The sequence below is a fragment of the Xenopus tropicalis genome, chromosome 5, assembly GCF_000004195.4.
Source record: "Xenopus tropicalis strain Nigerian chromosome 5, UCB_Xtro_10.0, whole genome shotgun sequence".
In the NCBI taxonomy this organism is placed as follows: domain Eukaryota; kingdom Metazoa; phylum Chordata; class Amphibia; order Anura; family Pipidae; genus Xenopus; species Xenopus tropicalis.
The window spans coordinates 76,950,371-76,973,316 of NC_030681.2; the positions used below are offsets into that span (position 1 = coordinate 76,950,371).

A 22,946-nucleotide genomic window follows, 5' to 3' on the forward strand; every position below is an offset into this window, starting at 1 on the left:
TTTGGTGTTACTGTTCCTTTAAAAAATGGCTTGACAAATAATTAGAGAAGCAGGAATGGTCTTTCTATACAGTACAGAAAACACTGAAAAGCAAATATGAAAACAATAAAAGGTCTTATCTATTTAGAACAGGTTCAAACAACCAAAAGAACATACGATCAGTGTTAACCACCTTTTTGCTGTTAACAAAAACACACTCTAAATAGAAACAAAAAGCAGCAAAATGTGCTAATAATGTAGATATCAAAGTGAATCACATGTACATTACCTTCTTTCCCTTGCAGAGAGGTTGGTGGCAGAGTTCTCACAGTAGAAACAAAATTGCCTTATAATCTTCTTGAGTTTGAAGGTGACTTTTCAGTGGAAGGTCTTCGGTTCTGGAAGACTGCATTTTCAGCAATGACACAAAATCCTAGACCTGTTTCACCATCTCGGGTGAGCCGCCTTTTGGCTGAAAGAAGAAAGGACAGTCTCAGCTCTGAAAATGATAAAAAGCTGGTGATCATGCCGTGTAAAAGTGCTCCACATCCTCAAAGAGTTCAAGTGTGGCTTCAAGCCAAAGAACTGTATGAGACATATAAGACTACATGCAAAGATAAAGAAATTCAAGAAGCAAGTGAAAGTAAGGCTATCGAAACCACTTCTGTGCCTGCTGGCTGTAACAGCTTGCCTCCAAAGGAAATCCAGATTTTATTAGCACAACCAGCAAGTTCAGATGATCTACCAGAGAACATAGATAATATAAAGATTCATCTAGCCAGTCCCCCTCCAGTACTTGACAGTGCAGAAAAGGAATTTGTTATCACTGCTTGCGCATCCAAACCTGCCTCAAGTGGCAGGAGTGATCAGAATGAATTATTGGACAGTTCTGTTTCACCAGATTCTCCAGTATTAACATCTTGGCAAGAAACTCTTTCTCCTGATAATACTAATACAGCAGAAGATAACAAGGATTTTAAAAGTGGCAATATTTCCCCGACACCATTTTTGGAGTGTGGAGCAACTCCTCAAGTGAAAAATGAACCTACAGATTTATCTGACCTTTCTCCTTCTCAAGAATCCCGGGGCAAATTGAAATCCAAACATACTTGCATGCACAGTACACCTGTCATAGAAAGAAAGCCTGAAGCAGAGTCCACTGAAGCTCTCCTGTGCAGTCCTTTATTATCAGGTATGAAATCATGGTTAACATGAAACAACTGTAATGTTTATTCATTTCCTGCTAAACCTGTAAACAGAGGAAACTGGTTCTTTTTAGTAAATCTAGAAAAATCTCTTACTGTGGGTCCAGGTGCACATGCCCCAGACCTTCCCTTTAAAACGAAACACTATACCAATCTTATATGATAGGCTGGCATAAACTTGACCTCAGTTGCTGCTTAATTATTTATTAAAATGGTTTCAACACTCTTTAGAGCAAAGACACATGGGGTGATTAATCGCTGCGACTTTTCAAAAAGTCTGTACGACGAAATTGCACACATGATTTGTCGCGGCGACACAATTGGACTGTATGGGCAGAAAGTCGCCGCAACTGAGTAAAAGTCGCAGCGGCTAATCGCCCCGTGTGTCTTCGCCCTTATATTGTGCAAAAATAATTGCATATGGGCTATTGTTTTTTTTATTTAGCAAATTAGTGGTGAACATTTTGCCCTGCATCAAGTTGAATTAAGTGCTTGCATACACCTAAACGAGTTTAGTCCAATAGGGAAGGATGGTGTTAAGGGATGGTTTATCAGAGGCAGGGGACTTCGACACCATCTGACTGCTACATACAATGCTGTTCTAACATCTGTACCCCGGCAGTTTCAGAACTCTTCACACATCCATTCATGCAACTCTAACAACTAACACCTGTTTGAAGAGTTGCATGATACTTTGGTAATCCTTTCAAAGTAACTCCACAGCATTCACACCTCTGTGAGTTTCAGATGTCACCTTTCTGAAGAATTACAAAGTGCCATTGTGATTGGATTAGTGGAAGAGTATATATGCTGAGGACTTCCCATACCAGTCAGTTGAACTGAAGAAGCTGCTCGGATGAGTAGTGAAACGTCTTCAATGATTACTAAACAAGTCCAGTTGCTTTACATTTATTTATACTAGATATACCATGACCTGGATGAATGAAAATCTTCATAGACATATGTAACATACCGTCTACCATCCGTGTGTTGAGTTCACAGCTGGAGTTAAAGGAGCAGTAACACCAAAAAATAAAAGCATTTTTAAGTAATTAATACATATAATGTACTGTTGCCCTCTACTGCTAAAACTTTTGCTTCAGAAACACTACATTAGTTTAAATAAATAAGCTGCTGTGTAGCCATTAGAGCAGCCATTAAAAGGAGAAAAGACTCAGGTTGCATGGCAGATAGCAGATAAGTTATGTAGAATATAATGGTGTTCTACAAAGCCTATATGTTATTAAACCTGTGCCACATAGCCCTACTTTAACCCTTTTACTGCCAGCTGTTTTGGTCAAAGCGGAACTTGTATTGCCAGACAGTTTTTGAACATTTTGCACTGTTTCACTTTAGGGGCCTTTCCTTAGGGGGACTTTTAGTTTACCCAGGAAAACAATATATCGTTTTTTTCAGAACAACCTAAGCTTTCAAAATATGGTAGAATTTTGTGTAATTCCAATTCTGTAACAAGATATAGGCTTCTAAATGTCTAAGAATGCAAAAAAATCTAATTTTCCATAATATAAACACACATACTAGAAACAAAAATTATTTTATGCACGAATATACAACTGATTTGGAAAGTCCCATGTCTCCTGAACGTGCCAATACTAAATATATGTAGTTTTAAGGAGATTTGTCACTTGTATAGGTCAAAAACTCCCAGCAGTACACTACCAAATTTCCAAAGCACTGCTCCAGAAAGCTGCATACTTTAGATTTCAAGGCCAAAAATTCCACTAACAGAAGGTTTATCCCAGAAAATTGTACATTTTTGGAAAGAACATTCTGGGGAATACAGAATAGGCACAACTGTCTGTCTACTCCAAACTATCAAGTCACAATGCTTTCCTAAAGTTACTGGTTTTTATCAAAAAATTTTTTAAAAAATCGCTTCAAAGCTTCCAGTCTATAGTATCTTATCTCCTACAGGTCATAAAGAACCAAATAAAACACCCTAAATATGAACGCCAGGGGTCCACTGAACAGTTTGATGCCCAATATGTATAGGTTTACTCCTTAAGTATGTGGCATGTAGGGGCCCCAATGTGAACATACCCCCATATGATTAATCATTTCTGTTATTTCAGCTCCAGCAAAATCAACACATTTACATCATTATATGTGGGATCTAAAATGGATACCCATGTCTTTCTACTCCAAAGTACCAAGCCACACAGCTTTTCTAAATTTAGCAATTTTGATGACATTTCCAAAAATCCCCTCAAAGCTTCCACTTTGCAGCATCTTATCTCCCACATAGTGTTAGGTACCAAGATAAAACACCCTAAATTTGAACGCCAGGGGTCCACTGAATAGTATGATGCCCAATATGTATAGTTTTACCTAAGTATGTGGCATGTAGGGGCCCCAATGGGAACATGCCCCCATATGATCTATCATTTCAGCTCCTGCAAAATCAACACACTTACATCCTTTATGTGGGATAATGCTACAAAAAAAGTACACTTACCCCAGAAAGCCATATATTTTTGGAAAGTACACATCCCCCCGAATCTATAATGGGTAAAGAACCAAGCTGTAAAGCTTTCCTAAGTTTGCAGATTTATATGACATTTAGAAAATCGCATAAAAATGTTGCAATTTGCCGCATTTATCTCTCACAATTTCTTGATAAAGATCAGATAAAGGCAAATCACCCCAAATAGGAACAGCTAAGGTCTACTGAACAGTTTGATGCCCAATATGCATAGATATACCAAAGTCTGCGGTATGTACTGAACCCAAAATGAAAATAGCGCATAAGGATTTCTCGCCTGCCAGCTCAGCTTTTGCACACAGAGCCCCCTGTCAGTGTATTATGTGCCGAAACTTCCCCTAACTATACAGAGACCCCCACAAAACCATATATTTTTGGAAAGTACACATTCTGACAAATCCAACAAGGGTAAAGAGTCCTTTCTACACCAAAGTACTGATCTGCAAAGCTTTCCTAAAGTTATTGGTTTTTATGACATTTCAGAAAATCGCCTAAAAATGTTGCAATTTGCCGCATTTATCTCACACAATTTCTTGCGTACAAAGGCAAATCACCCCAAATAGGAACACCAAAGGTCTACTGAACAGTTTGATGCCCAATATGCATAGATATACCAAAGTCTGCGGTATGTACTGACCCCAAAATGAAAATAGCGCATATGTATTTCTCGTCTGCCAGCTCAGTTTTTGCACAGAGCCCCCTGCCAACGTATTATGTGCAGTAACCCCCCCCCCCCTAACTATACAGAGACCCCCATATATTTTTGGAAAGTACACATTCTGATGAATTCAAAATAGGTAAAGTTATTTTTGTACACCAAAGTTATACATGGCAAAGCTATGCTAAAAACAGATTAGGAACACTTATACAGGGATAAAATGCGATAAAACCACAAAAATTGTGCAAATCAGTGAAACAACAAAATAAGTCACATGACAGTGTAATTAGTGATCAGAATATCTGATCCAATAGTCACGCTGTCAAAATAAACAGTTTTGAAACTAAAACAAAGTGGTAAAATGAAAAAAAAAACAAAAACAAAGTGTTTGTGTATACATGTGTGTACATGTGTAAGAGTTGTGTGACAGTGTGTAAGTGTGTATATGAGTGTAAATAAGTGTATAAAAGAGTGAAAAAATGGAAAAAAAACTGCTAAATTGTGTGCTGTGTGTGTAAATGTATGTAAGTGTGTGTGTAAATGCAAAAAAAAAAAAAAAAAAAAACACCTTACCTGTCTGGAAGAACAAGATCGCCTCCTCCTCCACACTCCAGTGGTTGGCGGCATTGGGGGGGAAGTAGGAAGCAGCAGACGTGATGCCGCTGCTGCAGAGAGAAGCCTTTAAATGCCGACGACGTATGGGACACGTAGTTGGCATTTAAGCCCTTTTACTGCTACGACGTATCCCATACGTCGTTGGCAGTAAAAAGGTTAAATGCCCCCATGGCTACACAGCAGCTTGTTTATATAAACTGTAGTAGTATTTCTGAAGCAGTTTTACCAGTGCAGGGCAACAGTAAATTATATTTTAATTACTTTAAAACACTTTCATTTTTTGGTGTTACTTTTTTAATACATATACAATGGATATAAAAAGTCTACACACCCCAAAATGTGCCATGCTGATAGACTCATACCCAAAAAGACTGAGTGCTGTAATAAAATCAAAAGGTGCTTCAACAAAGTATTAGTTTAAGGGTGTGCACACTTATGCACCCACATTATTTTAGCTTTTTTGGTTTTCTTCCGTCCACCTAAAAGATTTCAGTTTGTTTTTCAACTGAGTGGTACAGTTTTTATAGGTCACATTAAAGGTGGAAAAAGTTCTGAAATTATTTATCTTTGTCTAATTTTTGTACAGCACAGGAACCTGACATTTTATCAGGTTTGTGTAGACTTTTTATATCCACTGTACCTTTTAGTATACTGTTAAATTTATTTTCTTCTTTTAAAGGTTCATGCATGGCCTCTACTATCTAGTATCTGTACACTAGGGCATATTGCACAAGGGATGTTTTGATCACTGCGGTTCTCTCATAAACACTGAAACAGATAAAACCCTATTGCAAGCCATTTCCATTCAAAAGATAGTACTTTTACTGTCTTTTTTTTCTGTAAAAGTACAAACATGACTCAAAAACAAGTGTTTCCCATTTGGATGAGTGAGGAGTGACTGTTAGCAAGCAAGAGATTTAGAGCTTTGCGTTTCTCCCTGAGATGACTGGAATGATCAAAATGCCTATTTTAAAATCAGCCTAAGAGTAATGGTTTATGAGAGTGCAGGAACTATTTTGCTTATAAGATTTAACTGAAAGCTTTCTAGGGCGTTTTGTTTGCTCATTGCCTTGAGGACATAGATTTAAATAAAACAAATTAGAATTCAGTTCTAATCCATTTTTACCATTAAAGGGTCTCATTATTTTTCATTTCATAACCTCTATGCAATATTTTTAAAGTAGGTATCAGTTCTGTGTGAAAGTTCTATTTGTACAATTTATGAATATTTAAATATTTCATTGGCTTTGTGGAAGTTAATGTATTTCTGATACATGAATTAACTAAAGTGAACTTATGTTGTACTTTTGAAGTCAGGCTGTAAGGGCTTAATGCTGTTCTGGATGCTCTTCTGGATGTGAAAGGGAATTAAAATAACAGCTAATGCAGTTTCAAATGCTTAAAACTCTTGCTTTATTTAAAAATTAACATATTTATTAAAGGAGAAGGAAAGGTAAAAACTAAGTAAACTTTATCAGAAAGGTGTATATAAATACAGCTATAAGCATTCACTGACACGGAGTCCTTTATGAAAAGAAACACAGGATTTCCCATCTCCTTTTTGTAAACATGTTGTTCTTAGTTCCTTTGTCAGAGTCTGCGCAGCTCTCTCCTCTCTCCTGCTCCCCCCCTTAGGAATGTGTGATCTGAGCCATACAGCAGGAAGCTTCCTCATAGTCTTACACACTGCAAGTACAGGGGTCTTGGTGCAGGAGCATGGCATTATGGGAATTTTGTTTATTAGTTTTTTTCTCCCTTAGGAAACATTGTGTTTTTAATTAAAAGTAGTTTGTGGGTGATTTTAGATGTAGTCTAGGTATGCTTTATCTATTATACAGCACTGAAGACAATGAAATCTGGGGCGACATATAGGAAACTTTTTAAAACATAATTTATACATCAGAATCTGTGATTTAACTCATATGTTTTATATAAATAGAACCAATATCCCAAAGAATGAGCCAGAGGAGAGGACGCAATCCAGATAAACTTCGAAGAGTACTCCTGACAACTCAGATGAAGGTACTTGCACATTTTACATAAGTAGCATCCATCACACATTTACTTGTGTTTTGAAGAGTTTTAGTATATATGAATTGCAGATATAGCTATGGAATTTAATATCTGGAATTCTTGGGACCTGATCTTCCAGATAAGTTTTAACATTTAAAATGTTATTCTTGAACCAACAAATGTATCTTTTTTTTACCAGCCATTGTGCTGATAATGAGCTTTCAGAAAGAGCCAGTGCTACACTTAAGAACTACTTTTAGATACGCTATTGTTTCTCCTACTCCATGTAACTGGAGGAGTCATGAGCCAGACTTGGATTTTTTACTGTTGAGTGTTATCCTGATAAATACCACTTTTAGCAATACAGGTGTCAGGGAGCTACTATCTGGGACTGTTTCCTGTTCTGCTGATTGGCTGCTGGGGGGAAGTGAGGAAGTGATATCACTCCAACTTGCAGCACAACAGTAAAGAGACACTGAAGTTTATCAGAGCACAAGTCACATGGCTGAGGGCATCTGGGAAATGAAAAATATGCTTAGCCCCATGTAAAATTTTAAAATGAAATATAAAAAAAATCTGTTTGCGCTTTTAAATAACATATTTCAATGCAGGATTCTGATGGAGAAGCTCTATTAACTAATGCATTTTGGGGAAAAAATAAATGTTTTCCCGTGATAGTATTCCTTTAAACCCAAAGGGAATAATCAAGGTGTGCTGAATCTTTAGGCTATTGGCACTTAATGCACACAATATGGTATCCCCACCAGTAGAGAAAAGGCTAATCTGCTCCTTTCTGCCCCTCAAGAATTGCATCTGCTCGTCAGTACACACACAGGGTGGATTTAGCACAGGAGCACTAAACAATTATTATTTGCACTAAAATCTGCCCTGTTTTCAAGGTAATAATGGCCCAATGCTGTGCCTGTCAGTATGCACACAACAAGAGATGGGGTTCTCCGCTGAGGAGAATATGCAGAATCACCATATGTGCCACTAGCCTTAAACTAAACTAACTACTTAAAAATGAGGCACATTGTCAGGTGAAAAATAAAATGTAGAAGTATACCCTTTTTGACCTGGCATTAGGTTGGGCTTATGTAAAAAAGTTACAGTATGTAACCACATAAATATATATTGATCTATGATTACACAGATATAAATTATTCTTCAGACTGTGAGGAAACCATGATGGCCTTTCTCTGACTCACAGGGCACCTTTTCCTGCCCACACATAATCAAACCCTCCCTCACAACTCACAACTCCCTCTCTTTTTAATAGAGTTCATAGAATCTGTCCAGTCCCAGAATGCATCACTTTAACATAGTGATGCATTGAGGGAGATGTTTGTGAAAACAATAATTTACTGTATAGCCAAGAGCCATGTGGTATTACCTAATTAAGTAAAAAAATGGATGTATAACCAAACTCACATGTAATTTCCAGCATGTTGCTGCCCTGCTAGAGCTGTTGCATCAACTAATTGTGAAGTGCAAATATAAGAGCTACAACGTTATTAACTAATGTGATAGGCCACACTCACATAGAGGAACTGCGAGTACTACAGTGTATAGTACATAATCAGTTATTTGCATCACCTCAGTTGGAAAGCTTACTGCCAAGTTCCAAACCGTCTCAAAGAAAAAACTGCAGAAGAATTATTCATCACGAGCTTAAAGCACAAGGGAACTTAAAATATAATAGAGCTGCCTCTTAATTCAGAAATGTAAAAAATGACCACCTACTTTAAGGCCACTGGGAGCAACGTCAAAGGGATTGGTGAGCAATATGTTGCTTACAAGCCACTGGTTGGGGAATCACTGGTTTATAGCTTTTCTGTTTTCTTTCCACAGAATCAGTTTGCTACTATGGCTCAGCTGAAAAGAGAAACATCTCAGATTGAAGGGCCTTCTCTAAATAACTCCTATGGCTTCAAAGTCAGTGTTCAAAACCTTCAAGATGCAAAAGCTTTACATGAGGTGAGCTACCTTTTCAAATATTGTTCACAAAGATCATTTTAACGTAACCAATCGTTACAGCAGTTAAATGATTTAGCAGCAAAACAGAAGTGCACAGGGTACAGATAATGTTACAGAAGAAACATAGTTTTCAACTACCCAACATCGAATTATATTCCAGTGAGTGCTACAGTTTGATGTAAAATACTTGTTTTGTAAGCAGAAAGTATTTTTCAGTGTGTAAGTGGAAAGTATAGGTTGTTTTAAATGCATAGGGCTGTGATGTAAAGAGTTGGCTGTATGAAGACAGAAACAGTGGAGGTCTATTATAAACCATGGAAAAATTTGTACCTTAGCAGTATCCCATGACAACCTATCATTTGTTTGTTTTCATTATTCAACTTGTAGATGGCTGAAAAAAGCTATGGGTTACTGCCCAGGTGCAAATTTGCCTAGTGTTTATAAATAAATGCCCTTTTGCTGCCCCTGGTAACTAGCAGGCTGATGCTGCCTGAGGCGAGTTTCTCAACTTGCCTCACGGCAGCAGTGCTTCTGGTGTTGATACTTTGATACATCTTGCTGCATCTCCTTTATTAGTCCTTTAGGTTTCTTAGCAAACTCCATGAGGTAAATGATATAGTGTCTATTTTTTTTTTTTTTGTACAGGTGCTCATGGGATCATAAGATTTTTAAAAAGTATTCCTAAGAAAAAAACAGACCTATAGAGGTCCTCAATTTTGTTTCTTATGTCTTGGTTGAGTTGCTTGGATTTTCCTGTGGTATTACGGGCAAACAGGGACATGTCATGAAGGTAGATCCTTAAATATGACCGCAAGTGCAATCCCACTTAACTAATACTTCTACAGGTTGATATATAACATTCTGGAATCTTTACTATTTATTAAGCTTATTGTCTCTTTAAACAGTTTTAAATAGTTGACCCACAATAAATCAGATATCAGGCATATAAAAGCTGAAATCACTATCTCTAAACTATTTATTTTAAATGACCACATGTATATGTATGTATAACTTCATTTATAAAGCGCCACAAGGGTATGCAGCGCTGTACAATCTTACAGGGAGGAAGTGTTATAATAAATACAATATGTGGTATGAGACACAGTAGGAAGAAGGTCCCTGCCCCGTAGAACTTACTGGTTGGGTAACATACAGGCACAAACTGGAAGGTAAGAGTGCACTAGGTATGGGCATTTGCCCTTAAGCGCAGGACTGGGCAAAATAATGTTTTAGTGCTTCAGAAGGTAACATCTGAGTTTTATCTTAAAAAGTGGGTGAGTGTTCCCTACGGAGGGATTCAGGGATAGAGTTCCAGAGGTAAGGAGCAGCGAGATAGAAAGGTTTAAGATGAGAAAGTGCAGTGGGTGTGGATGGTGTAAAAAGACGGAGGTTCTGAGAGGAGCGGAAGAGACGACCAAGAACATGCAGGGAGACCAGTGAAGAAATGTAGTGAGGAGCAGAGGAGTGAAGGGCTTTGAATGTTAGCAGAAGGATTTTGTAAGCTATCCTTTGCTTAACAGGCAGCCATGCAAGAGAGCTTAAAGGAGACATATTAGATAAATATGGAAAACCCTAATTTTGTAGGCAAATATGAATAATATACAGTGCTGATTTCCCTTTGAAGGGGGAGAGCCAATGACAGCCCTGCAGTCACACAAGCACAGACAGGCTTCAGTTCTCTATCAGGTCAGCCTAGCTGCTGATTGGTTCCTATCCTACATTGCCTGTACTGAGGGCCATCGGCCCCCCTGCACATCCAGAGAATTCAGCCAGCAGGAAGTGGAACAGATGGGCGGGACTAGTGAGGTTTTGGAGGAATTTCTCAAAAAATCAGTTTGAAACACAACATTTTTAAGCACAATCCTTTAATATCTAGAGGAGTATAATTCACTGGCACATTCATAATTTTTATAGGATATGTCTCCTTTAAGTGAGGCTGAGCAGGTTTCCTCTTAGGAGAAAGCAGGAGGATCCTGGCAGCAGAGTTTAAGATTGATTGCAGGGGAGCGAGGTGGGAGGCTGGTTAGTAGGAGATTGCTGTATTCTAAACGGAAAAGGATAAGGATATGGATTAGTGTTTTAACTGTTACTTGTGAAAGAAAGGGGTGTATCTTGGCAATATTGCAGAGGAAAAAGCAGCAGGTTTTGGCAGTGTTATTTATATGGTTAGAGAAGGAGTAATAAAGGTGACTCTGTTTTTCTTAACACTGACAATGTATGTTAACATAGTAAGAGTGAAGTTGAAAATTGCGTTTGAAAAATTTAAGCAATGGTGTATGTAAACTTTAGGACTGTAGTGTGTAACTCACATTAAATTATTGTATGTCCCCTGTTTTGTTATAAATGTAAAGTGTTGGGTCATATATATATATATATATATATATATATATATATATATATATAGATATATAAAATAGTAAATGATGATGATGCAGAATATTTACTTCTGTATTTCGTATTGTAGGTGCAACATCTAACACTTATGAGCATGGAGTTACATGCTAGAACTCGAAGGGACTTGGAACCTGATCCAGAATTTGATCCCATATGTGCTCTATTCTACTGCCTCTCTTCAGACTCCTTATTGTCAAACGCCAACAAAAAACAAGTTACTGGTGCTATTATAGTTCATCTCGAAGAACCCAGTAGTGAAGGTACATATATCTACTTTACAATGTTCTGCTAGATCACTCAATTCTGTTACTCATTTTGTATTTTATATAGAATTAAAGGTTCCTCATCCTATGTAATTAATAGCCTTTATATATTTAACTAATGCCCCCTGTAAACCATATAATAAAGAAGAAGGCAACTAAAATATTAATGTTACTAAGAGTGAAAGGCCAGTAATTATATGTACTGTTTGCATCTTTTTTTATCCAGTTCAGATATCTTTAGCTCGCTTAAACATATGTTGCTACATTTTAATGCCTGTGGCAATGTCCTCATACTTTATTATTACCAGTCTACTAAGAAGCCATTCGTATAATGAACTGCTTCTTTTCCAAAAGCCTAACCAGAGCTGCAGCTGGGGGAAGGGAAGCATTTGTGTATGCAGAGGGTTTCTCAATGGACTGGTAATTTGTTTTGATATTGCTCGTAAGCACAGAATGTAGAATGTAACTTTACTTTCAATTTTTGCCCTGTTTACTTGACAAAATAACAACAATCTTTTCATCATTAACACAATTGACAAGAAGTATGTTCTGCACAAATTGTATTTAAGTAATAAAAAAAAAGGGGGATAAAGTGTCACTTTAGGGATACAACTAACGATGAGCGAATCTGTCCCGTTTTGCTTCGCCGTGGAAAAATTCACCACACAACAAAAAATTGTTGCACACTACGAAAATTGTCACGCACCGTGCAACAATTTGTTTTTGATGTGTGCAAAAATTTTTGTTGCATGGTGAATTTTTCTGTGGCAAACTTTGTCACCCATTTTCCAAAAAATCTGCATGGCAAAACGATGAAATTCGCCGCCAGTCAATGCCAGGTGAATAATTTCACCCATCATATAATACATACAATATTTAAATACAGAGTAAATTTAATTCTTAGTGACATAAAAGCATCTTGTAATAGAAGGTATTCACTTGTCTTCTTATACACACATTAAATTTTTTAAAACAAATTTAAGGGGTTTTAACTCTTAAGAAATCTTTGATGGAGACATGCAAAGTCCTTGTTAATGGCCCAGTGGACATCTGCATATCCAGAATCACTGGTTTACTAGCAGCGATGAAATGTAAAGATTTTGAGCCATAAATCTAAACTTGCAGATAGCATACCAGGCTGGTTGCAAGTATACAGTATACTTAGGGGTTTGAATCTTTAGGCTGTATGTTACTAGTAAACAAGTGGTTTTAGATGCATAGGTGGTTATGGGCATAGAGAAGTAATTTCAATGTTTCTACCATGATTTCTCACGTGAGTTTTTTGAAATTTGGTTTTGATGAAATGCCACTTATGTCTGTAGTGTGAGCCATTTGAGCCTTATGCTATATGAGCCACTGTTTTATCTACATATATTTTCTCTGTCTCATATGGCAAGGTAAATTTTGAGGTTAAACTACACACATTTTCATTTTTTCCTTTTTTCTAATGTTTCAAAATAAGGACTCCTTGTAGTGCTGGGCGGTATGACCAAAAATTTATATCACGGTATTTTTCAAAATTATATCGGTATCACGGTATTTGACGGTATTTTTTTTTCCCCATGCATGATTAGGTGACCACCCCAAACACCCGCCACCCGCACCCCCCCCGCCACCCCAAACACCCCCCCATCCGCACGCAACGGATCAAATCTGCCATATATGTATTTTCAAGTATCAGGGCAAATTTGGTCTCCAGAGCTGTCCCTGGGGGCTAGAATATAAGGCATTATCAAAAATGAAATAATTTTGTCAATAAAAAAAGATTCTTAAAATAATAAAAAAAAAAGCTATGTGATCAAGATGAAAAGGGGTCATTTACAACATGCAAGGCAGGGTTCACAGTGCAAAAAAAGAAAAGAAGAAAAAAGAGCACTTGTATATGTGTGCAGAAGGGTTAGCTTGTACTTTGCTTGAGCTGATGTTACTTTGTTTGCCATTTATCATTTCCTTAAACTGAAAATGTTTTTACTTCCAGGTGGTAGAAGACAAACTCCATTTCTTGCAAGATCTGGTATTACTGGCTTTGAAGTCACATATGCAGCAGATGAGAAACAGCTGTTTGAGATGTTGTTAAGTCTAGTCAGAAGGTATGTTGTATTATTGCTTTGTTAATCCTGCATTTGGCACAGACATTTTCATGTAGCTGCTTTACTTTACCTATAGGCATCCCAGCTATTGTATCTGTTGAACAGTAGCACTGTTTAGCCAGTCAAAAATGTCTAAAAATGTATTACAGCATTTAGGGATATGAATATATCCAGTTTTCATAGTATATTTTATGTGAAAGCCTGTTACAATTGTATTTTTAGTGAACTGCATTATTCAGGAGGAGGTGGAGTGAATGAAGTTACGAAAGACTAGTGGTACAAAGTTTGACTTATAAAATGATTCAGTTAAGGGTCTCCCTGTTTAGGTATTAATTGAAATTGACAGTAAAAGTATTTTTGTGATATAGAAATATAGATAGATGTGTAGTTACCTCTGTTGTGTCAGATTTGATTCTTAAAATGTAAAATACAATAATTGTTCTCTAGATTTCATGTGATCTAGCTACAATTGGCCAACTTGGGGAGACAACTTAGTTGTTTGCTATAGAGGCACCGATCCAGTTTTTCTGCAGTTGGCTATATGATTAGGGACTAGGGGTTGGGTGAAATAGACTTCTGCAGTTAATGCATCAGTACAATAATGAGTCAAATAGATATTCCAAAAGTTTCTATTGCACAAATAGTCTTTGTTTTGTTCCTACAGTTGTTTATGTATTATGTGAATGCAACTCACTGCTGTTCAGAATTTTTGCGGTGCAGGCAAAATGGTTGAGTAGTTTGCGAACAAAAAAAAAAAATCATTGGGGCTAAACTCCATGGGAGATTTTGTAGGAAGGTCTCAGATCAACAAAACACATCCTTTAAGCCAGATGTAGTTGCATTGGTTAAAAGGCAATGGAACTGTTACAGGATTTCCATCCAGCAAGACATGCCTGACGGAAGGGAACGCTGCATCTGCGTCTTTATCCAATGAGATGAAATCTGATGGTGTATGACAGATTTTTCTTTTCTCATTGAAATACATTGACTGTCAGATGTAGATGCAGGAACAAAACACACCGCCCACCTTTATCGTATCCAACTTTCATTACAACTGTGCTGTTGGGTCAGCTAAAATGTACCTTCTCTTCAGCTAATGCATTAAAGGAGAATGCAAGTCAAAATTTAAAAAGCATACTGCCCAATAGTCCTCCTATTGTTTAGTAAAAACGCCCCACTTTTGGCTCACCTAATCAAATATTTACATTTTCTAGAACAGGCAGCCATCTCTAAAAAGGTATTCTCCCTTCCTTTCCCTCCTTGCTTCATACTGCACGTGTTTCATTCCCTTCCCCCCTCCCCTCTGCCAGATCTGCTTCTGATTGGCTGGTGGGCATGTGTAGCTCAGAACAGGAGACAGGATCAAGTTACACACATGCTCAGAGAATAGGAAGACTGCCGCTGGCAGCCTACAGGAAGAAGAGAGATATTTCAGTGATGTCACTGTAGTCTTCACACTGCTGTAGGCTGCCAGCACCATATCTCAGAGAAGCAAGCAGGGATCTGGGAATTTAGATATGCAGTAAGTACTTAAAAGAATGCCTTTAGACTTACTGTATATACTCGAGTATAAGCCTAGTTTTTCAGCACCCAAAATGTGCTGAAAAAGTCACCCTCGGCTTATACTCGAGTCGGGTGCCATGGGTCCCTCCAGACTAGCACCCTCTGTCTTTTGTGTGCAAATTAAGCCACCTGCAACCAGACCCTCCAATGCCCTGGCCCGCTCCCAAATTCATCTTCATCTACCGTTCTCACCTGTCCCATTCTGCACTAGACATTGCACTTTATATTCTATATAATATATATAGTTTTGAAGGATTTTAACTCTTTGTGTTTTAGCTTGGTTGCTGAGCTAAGGGGGTAGTACTCTTAAGGTATCATTATTGATACCATATTGTTTTTGTTGACCCTCTTCTCCACTTACAGAGCTAATTTACTGTTCATCTTTGAAATAAATATTTAAAAACATACCCCATATACATTTTGATTATTGAAGCTTAGCAATAGGTGCTGCATTTCCCACCCTATAGGCTTATACTCGAGTCAATACGTTTTTTTAGTTTTCTTAGGTAAAATTAGGTACCTCGGCTTATATTCGGATCGGCTTATACTCGAGTATATACGGTACTTTTAATTTATATTAACCTTTCATTGTCCTTTAAGCAAAACTGTCTGCAGAAGCAGATTGCACTTGAATAGTATTGGGCAAAGTTCTTTCCCTGCAATGCTGGGCACTTCACCTGTTTTTCTAGATGTTTGTGGGTCAGTTATTACATAAAGTCTGCACACACAGTTTGTCACACTGCAGCGTGAACATCCCACTTTATTTTAAGGAAGCCTTGTACTAGTTTGCCCTGTGTGGAATAGTGTGACAGGTGCAGAAATATTTAGAAATTGGGTGGTGGTGCTTGGCAGTGTGCATGGATGTATGAATAAAAAGTGATTATAAGGAAAGAGGGTTGTAGATTATTTAGAAAATCAGGCACAATTTGCAGAATTTTGGGACACAAATCAGTGTGGTTCATTGTGAAGGGCTTTTATGGTTAGCTGGTTATATTTAAATTTGACTGTGGAAGCTATAGCATGCCAGCGATGGAATTGGAAGTCGGTATAATACTTGTGAATTCATCTAAAAGCAAATTTTCCTACAGACAATAGTGGAAACATTTCATGTTTGTGTTTTGCTCTTACCTGTGTATTTTGTGTGTGTTTTATTAATAGGTTTGATCCTGACATTTTATTAGGGTATGAAGTCCAAATGCATTCTTGGGGGTATCTCTTACAGAGGGCATCTGCATTAAATGTAGATCTGTGCCAGCAGCTGTCCAGGGTGCCAGGTGGGTTCATATTGGGCTTTTTCATGCAAGCAATGTATAATTTCCTGGGTGCTAAATAACACGCCATTTCCTTACTTCCATCTAGAATAGTGCATGTGTGCATTTGTGTGGGTTTTTCTTTTTAAACATTGGTAATTACTTGCAGATGATAAGAATGAGAACAGATTTTCGACAGAAAAGGATGAATATGGCGCAGACACAATGAGTGAAATCAACATAGTCGGTCGGATTGTACTGAATGTTTGGAGGATGATGAGAAGTGAGGTAGTATGACATGTCATATTTACCAATATAATCTGCAGAAACCTTTTAGATTTCATATGTTTCAAAAATCTTCTTTTTTTTTTACATTCTATATTTACAGCAGCAAACCTTATTTTTGGACATGTTTTTGCTTTTTTGTACAGTGTGCACATTTTACCTTTGGGTGCTAGAATACCACTTACAAGTCAGAAGGGTCAGAAGTTTAGGCAGCCTTTGGCATACCACAATTGGTTAAATTCCCCTTAACAAGGTTATAGATGCTTAGAACCCAATCACACTGCTCTACTTAGTAGTATCAAGAACAACAAGACAGCATTGACCAACATGCCCCCAGAATTTTGGCAATACATTTGCAAAATTAGTGCCCGCTACATTGTGGTAAATTGCTCTTAAGTTTGACGCAATTTGTATAACAGCATTTGTGTGAAAATGTCTCTCTTCCAGTGCATGTTGTCAATAATGGAATTATTGCCCAAGTAACTAGAAGCTTTTTAAATGGATGTGTATGCACAACATAAGAACATCAAAATTACTTGCAGGTCAAGGCCGGTGTTAATTGCAAAGTCCCACGCACAATGCATCAGAGCATGAAGAGGTGTTGCTTGCCATAGGTTGCCATGGAGAATGTGTGTCAGTACCTTAAATAGAGTCAAAGTAGGCAAATTTATCGTTAAATAAGCCCTTCTGTGTTTTTTTTAAACAAATAATGCATGTAGGTGGTAGGTTGCAGAAACCTGAAGAAAAATGTCCTTATTAATAATCCTTATAGCTGTGGGAGGTACTAGTTGGTTGGTGATGCCAGCCCACTAATAAATTTCTTTAAGGGTAATATCTTACTAAAGGAACTGAAGGAAATTGCCGGTGGAAAGGCTTATGCATTGCTTAGGTTTTCCTCCTGCAAGAAACTTTGTGCGACTTTGGAAAACCAAAGTGATGCATAGGCCTTTCCACTGGCGATTCCCTTTATTGCCGGTAAACAGGCTTTTTGGGGAGATCAGTCGTTAATGGTAGCAGAGATTTATCACGGTGACTAAACTTCCCATGGGATATTACCATTATTTCCACTATATTTAGTTTGATGCTTCTTCTGACCTTTTTTGAAATTTCTGTCTTTCAGGTGGCCTTGACTAATTACACATTTGAAAATGTGGCATTTCATGTCCTTCATCAAAGATTTCCCTTGTTTACTTTTCGATCATTATCAGATTGGTTTGATAACAGGAAAGATGTGCTCAGGTGACTAAGACTATTAACATTTTTGCACTAAATACTAATGTCTCTGAAAATTGCCAGTCAGAAGTGTCAATTCTAGCTGCTTTGTAAGCAATACTTTCTGAAGGTAAGTAGCAAGAATAAAACATGGACAGATCAAAGCATATGACCCCCTAACATTTGGCCAAAAAATTGAGATCAGAGTATTTTCTGCAAATCTCGGGCATTTAATTTATCCTCTGGAATGCTTGGGACCAGAGTTTTCTAGATAAGGGTCTTTCTGTAATTTGGAGCATTGTACTAAATCTACTAAAATATTCCCAATGTTGCAGTGAATTTCAGTATAGCAATTACTTGCACAACAATGCTTGTCTCAGATTCAAATCAATGTTTTTATTAAGTGAGGCTGTAGCATTGTTGTAATGCAATAACTAGTTGCAACTAAGATATAATTAATCCTTATTGTAGGCAAAACAATTTTATTGGGTTTAATTACTGTTTAAATAATTTTATTAGCAGACTTAAGGTAAGAGATCCAAATTAGGGAAAGACCCCTTATCCGGAAAACCCCAGGTCCCAAGCATTCTGGATAATTGGTCCCATACCTGTACCAGCAGACCTAGGTGTGCAAAATATTTAAAGGTTTGGGGAATCAGAGGCCCATTAACTGAACTATTGATTGTATTCATTTGGCTAATGATAAACCAGAGTGTGTGTTTTTCTTACAGATGGAGGACGGCCGATTATTACATGTGTCGAGTCCATGGAAGTCTGCAGGTATTAGAGAAGTTGGACCTGATTGGGAGAACCAGTGAACTTGCAAGGCTTTTTGGAATTCAGTTTTTACATGTCTTAACAAGAGGATCACAGGTAAGGGTTAAATGCATACACATTCTGTTGATTTTGTGTTTGCAGCCAATAGAAATGTTCCCTAGAAATATTATTTGGGTTAATGTACTCCATACTTTGCTTTCCCTATGTTGGGTTGCAGTGATCATTTACATTTAATGCTGCTTGACATTTTAGTGAAAGTACTGCAATTTGCTCTTGCTGTGCTAGTCTGATAATACAGACATACATACGAAGATCAAATACATAATAGACTTCTAAGTATTTACACAATGTGTTTTTTAGTAGAATTCACAAAGTTATTCATGGTTTAAGAAAAAAATGAAACCTCTCAGAACTCTACAGACCAGAACATTAAATGCATATTAGCCTTATAGTAAAAATAATCAAAACCCTGTCTCCATAGTACCGTGTTGAGTCAATGATGCTTCGCATTGCAAAGCCGATGAACTACATACCTTTGACTCCAAGTATCCAACAGCGATCTCAAATGAGAGCTCCACAGTGTATTCCTCTCGTGATGGAGCCAGAATCGAGATTTTACAGCAACTGCATTTTGGTGCTGGATTTCCAGTCACTGTACCCATCTATCGTAATTGCATATAACTATTGTTACTCTACCTGTCTGGGAAACATTGAGAACCTGGGAAAGTAAGTCTCCCTTTTTTTTTTTATAAGTTATGGTTAATGGTAGATAGGGCATTTTGACCACTTGAGCATTTTTATGCTGAGGCCCATCTATGTAAGACAGGTTTAATACAAAAATTTACATCTGTAAATTTTTGTATTAAAACCTGTCTTACATAGATGGGCCTCAGCATAAAAATGCTCAAGTGCTCCTGCTTTAATACACCTTCAATGTCTCTTTCAGATGTTCCTTTATTATGTATTTATTTCCTGTTATTAATATAGCACTGACACATTTCCACAGAGATTATTTTATGATTCACGTCAATCCCTACTCCAGAGGACCTTGCAGTCTAAGGTTCCTATCACTTTATTTAAGAATGGTCAATTTAGTCAGAAAGTCAGTTAACCTGCCTGCATGTTTTGTCTAGACTTAGGGGGGAATTCACAAAAGTGGAGGTAGCCCTTTTTTGGAGTAAAAGTGGTGGAAAAACTGGTGGAAAACACTTTCTCCAGATTCACAAACAGAAATCCGTCTAAATTCCGACTCAACCGCCACTTTTCTGTTTTTGGTGAAAGAAAGACAGTTTACAGACACTTTTGTGAATTTTTTTGTGTCGTTTAAACGACATTTATACTAAGTTTTAACGACATTTTTTCCCGACATTTTCAAAATGGAGTAAAGCTCAGTGTAACTCTGTCTGATCAATTCTAAGCTCTTCTGTTTTGTTTCCCCCAGTCTCCATTTCACACCTATGGTAGGGTCCCCATTGGGGGATCATTAACATATTAATGGGGATTAGCAGCCTATTGTTAGAGGACAAGTTTCTGTCTCACCCTAGAACAATAGGTGCAAAAAGCCTCATTAACATTTTATAAACAAGTAAAACACTGATTAAAAAAAGTTCAATTTATATCTTATATATAAAAAGTGTTTACCTCATATTTGAATGATTATGCTAGTTTTAGTTTAATGAATGAGGCAATAATAACATTTTGTGTGAATATATTGTAAACATTTTTATTAAAAGGAAAAGTAAAGCCTCCCAGGCAAGTTTTTAGTTTTAGTAGCAGTGCCCCCTCTTTAACCACTTCACTGACATTTGCCCCAACTTATCTGTGCCCCCATAGCATGTCCTGAACTACAGAGCTGCCTGACGGCATTGGCCCCACCTGTTCCCAGCCGCCATCTTGGTGATCAGCAAGCAGCACATACACACTGGCACCAACAGGGCACTGGATAAAAACCCAGTGGGCCTTAGTCCTGTTGGAGCTCTATTCACCAGGCATGTTGGTGTGTGGGCCAGATTGCTGCTGCCCAGTAATGAGTAGGGGCTAGAGAAGATGGTATTTAGACCCTTAAATCTTGTTACAGAAGTGGAATTACACAGAAATATAGAAAACATTATAAAGCCCAGATTGTCCTGCTGGTAAAATCCCTACCCCAAGGCTCATGTAGCTGTGGGACTGGGTTTGATGGCACCAACAGATTTACTAACAGCTAAAGGCAAATTCATAAAAAAAATGTCGAGAAATTGACAAAATCTGAGAACTGTCTGTTTAAAAGACAAATTCACAAAAGTGGAGATAGATATTTGTGAATTAGGTGGAAAATCTGACAAATCCATCTCCACTTTTATTTTGTCGGAATATCACCACTTTTGTGAATTCCCTCCAATGTGTTTGTTTGTATTGCACTAGCCAGTGAATTAGGGTTCCCTTGTCATTTAAATGTTAAGAAAGACTTCAAGGCGTATTATTGCATGATAGAACTAGTTGTCTTTGTAAAACTCATTTATATCCTTAGCAAGTGCAGTAAACACTTACTAAGCAAATGTCTATTTTTTGCAATGTATCTGCTGTATTTGGTGGGTAGTAAATCCTACATTTGGCAGCACTGTCCTGCTCTTGGAGGGTTTTTAGGATGGCAGGTTAGGATTAGTTTCTAAGGCTGAATGGACATTGTATTGGCTACAGTAGAGATAGCAGACTAAATATAAGTGTATTTAGAGCAGTTGCTGTTAACAGGTGGAGGGGTCCACATTTGGGTCCATCCACTTTGACTTGTTAGTTATTGGTAAAATGTCCTTTTTGCAGATGGCCTTAAGCAAGCTGCTGTTTTTGACTCACCTTGTAACGCTGTTATTTTAATACCAGATACGAAGACTTCAAATTTGGCTGCTCATCTCTGCAAGTTCCTCCTGATCTGTTGTACCAGCTACGACATGATATCACAGTATCTCCCAATGGAGTTGCATTTGTTAAGGTAAGAAGGAAAGCTGCTTTGTTATTTTAGGTACCTGCTTGCTTATGGTTTCCATTTGTCAGTATGTATTAACAACTTCCTAACTGAATCACATTTTATGTGTTGTGGATCTTAAAATAAGCAGAGACAGCTTATATTTTCAGCTTTTTATTACTGTGAGCAGTTACTACACTGTGTTACTACACTGTGTTTTGTGAGCAGTTGTAGGCATTTCAGCAATTACAGACAAGTTATTTACATTTATAAGGCACTAAAGATTTGATGTTCCATCTAAAATAATAGTATATTTGAATGAAAAAATAATTTCTTCATTGCAAAATATTTCAGTGCAGAGTTCTCTAGTACTGTGGAATACTGCTATTTCTCTGCAGTGCCTACAGAATCTAAAAGAACCGGATTTGCAGGCAAAAGGACCACAGAACTCTAACCCTTTAGAAATTGAAATCCTTTAGGTATATTTTTTAGTTATATGTTTCATCCTTTGACAGTGCACTGCTAAGTAATTTTGCAGTACTATAGAATGGTGCAATCTCATTGTTCAGATGGGAGACATGTAATTTTGAGATAAACAGATAGGAAACGGAAGCTCAGCAAATGTAAAAAAAAAAAAAAAACAAAAACCCTAGATAATATGAAATGGTTAATCAGATTGATCAGATAGATTTTTGGCCCTTGTAGGTGAGGGACTGAGACAATGTATTTTAAGCTATAAATTGTTGATGAGCTCCCCCCTCATTCAAACGTTTTGTTGAATTCTGTGTCTACATACAGTGGTAACACTGTAGATGGGGGCCCAGGATACACTAGGCCACTGCACACAGGGAATCAATCTGTGTTTTAAACAAAAAGTAGGTGATATTTGTAGTTTTGTTGCATTCAGTCCATGTATAATTACAAACTCTCATCTTTATATATAAGATTATTAATGTCTTAATTTGCCTTTATTTCAGGCATGTGTCAGAAAAGGGGTGCTACCAAGGATGCTTGAAGAGATACTTAAGACGCGCATAATGGTGAAACAGTCAATGAAGAAATATAAACACGACAAAGGCCTTACACGGCTGCTTGATGCACGCCAACTGGGTCTAAAATTAATTGCCAATGTTACATTTGGCTATACTGCTGCTAACTATTCAGGAAGGATGCCATGTGTGGAGGTAGGGTGACATACATTTTTATCCACCCATTGTGATA

At 37.5% G+C, this 22,946-nt stretch overlaps 1 protein-coding gene across 1 annotated transcript in view; it reads left to right on the top strand.

Annotated features, from left to right (window-relative positions):
- rev3l (REV3 like, DNA directed polymerase zeta catalytic subunit) overlaps positions 1–22,946 on the top strand; it is a 103,644-nt gene that overhangs the window by 68,409 nt on the left and 12,289 nt on the right. Inside the window, exons 14-25 of the mRNA XM_002936929.4 lie at positions 285–1,171; positions 6,900–6,982; positions 8,825–8,950; positions 11,415–11,604; positions 13,586–13,697; positions 16,419–16,534; positions 16,680–16,798; positions 17,916–18,034; positions 18,739–18,880; positions 19,266–19,510; positions 21,644–21,752; positions 22,703–22,909. Of these exons, the coding sequence (XP_002936975.2) occupies positions 285–1,171; positions 6,900–6,982; positions 8,825–8,950; positions 11,415–11,604; positions 13,586–13,697; positions 16,419–16,534; positions 16,680–16,798; positions 17,916–18,034; positions 18,739–18,880; positions 19,266–19,510; positions 21,644–21,752; positions 22,703–22,909 (2,455 nt within the window). The remainder of the gene's footprint in view (positions 1–284; positions 1,172–6,899; positions 6,983–8,824; positions 8,951–11,414; positions 11,605–13,585; positions 13,698–16,418; positions 16,535–16,679; positions 16,799–17,915; positions 18,035–18,738; positions 18,881–19,265; positions 19,511–21,643; positions 21,753–22,702; positions 22,910–22,946) is intronic.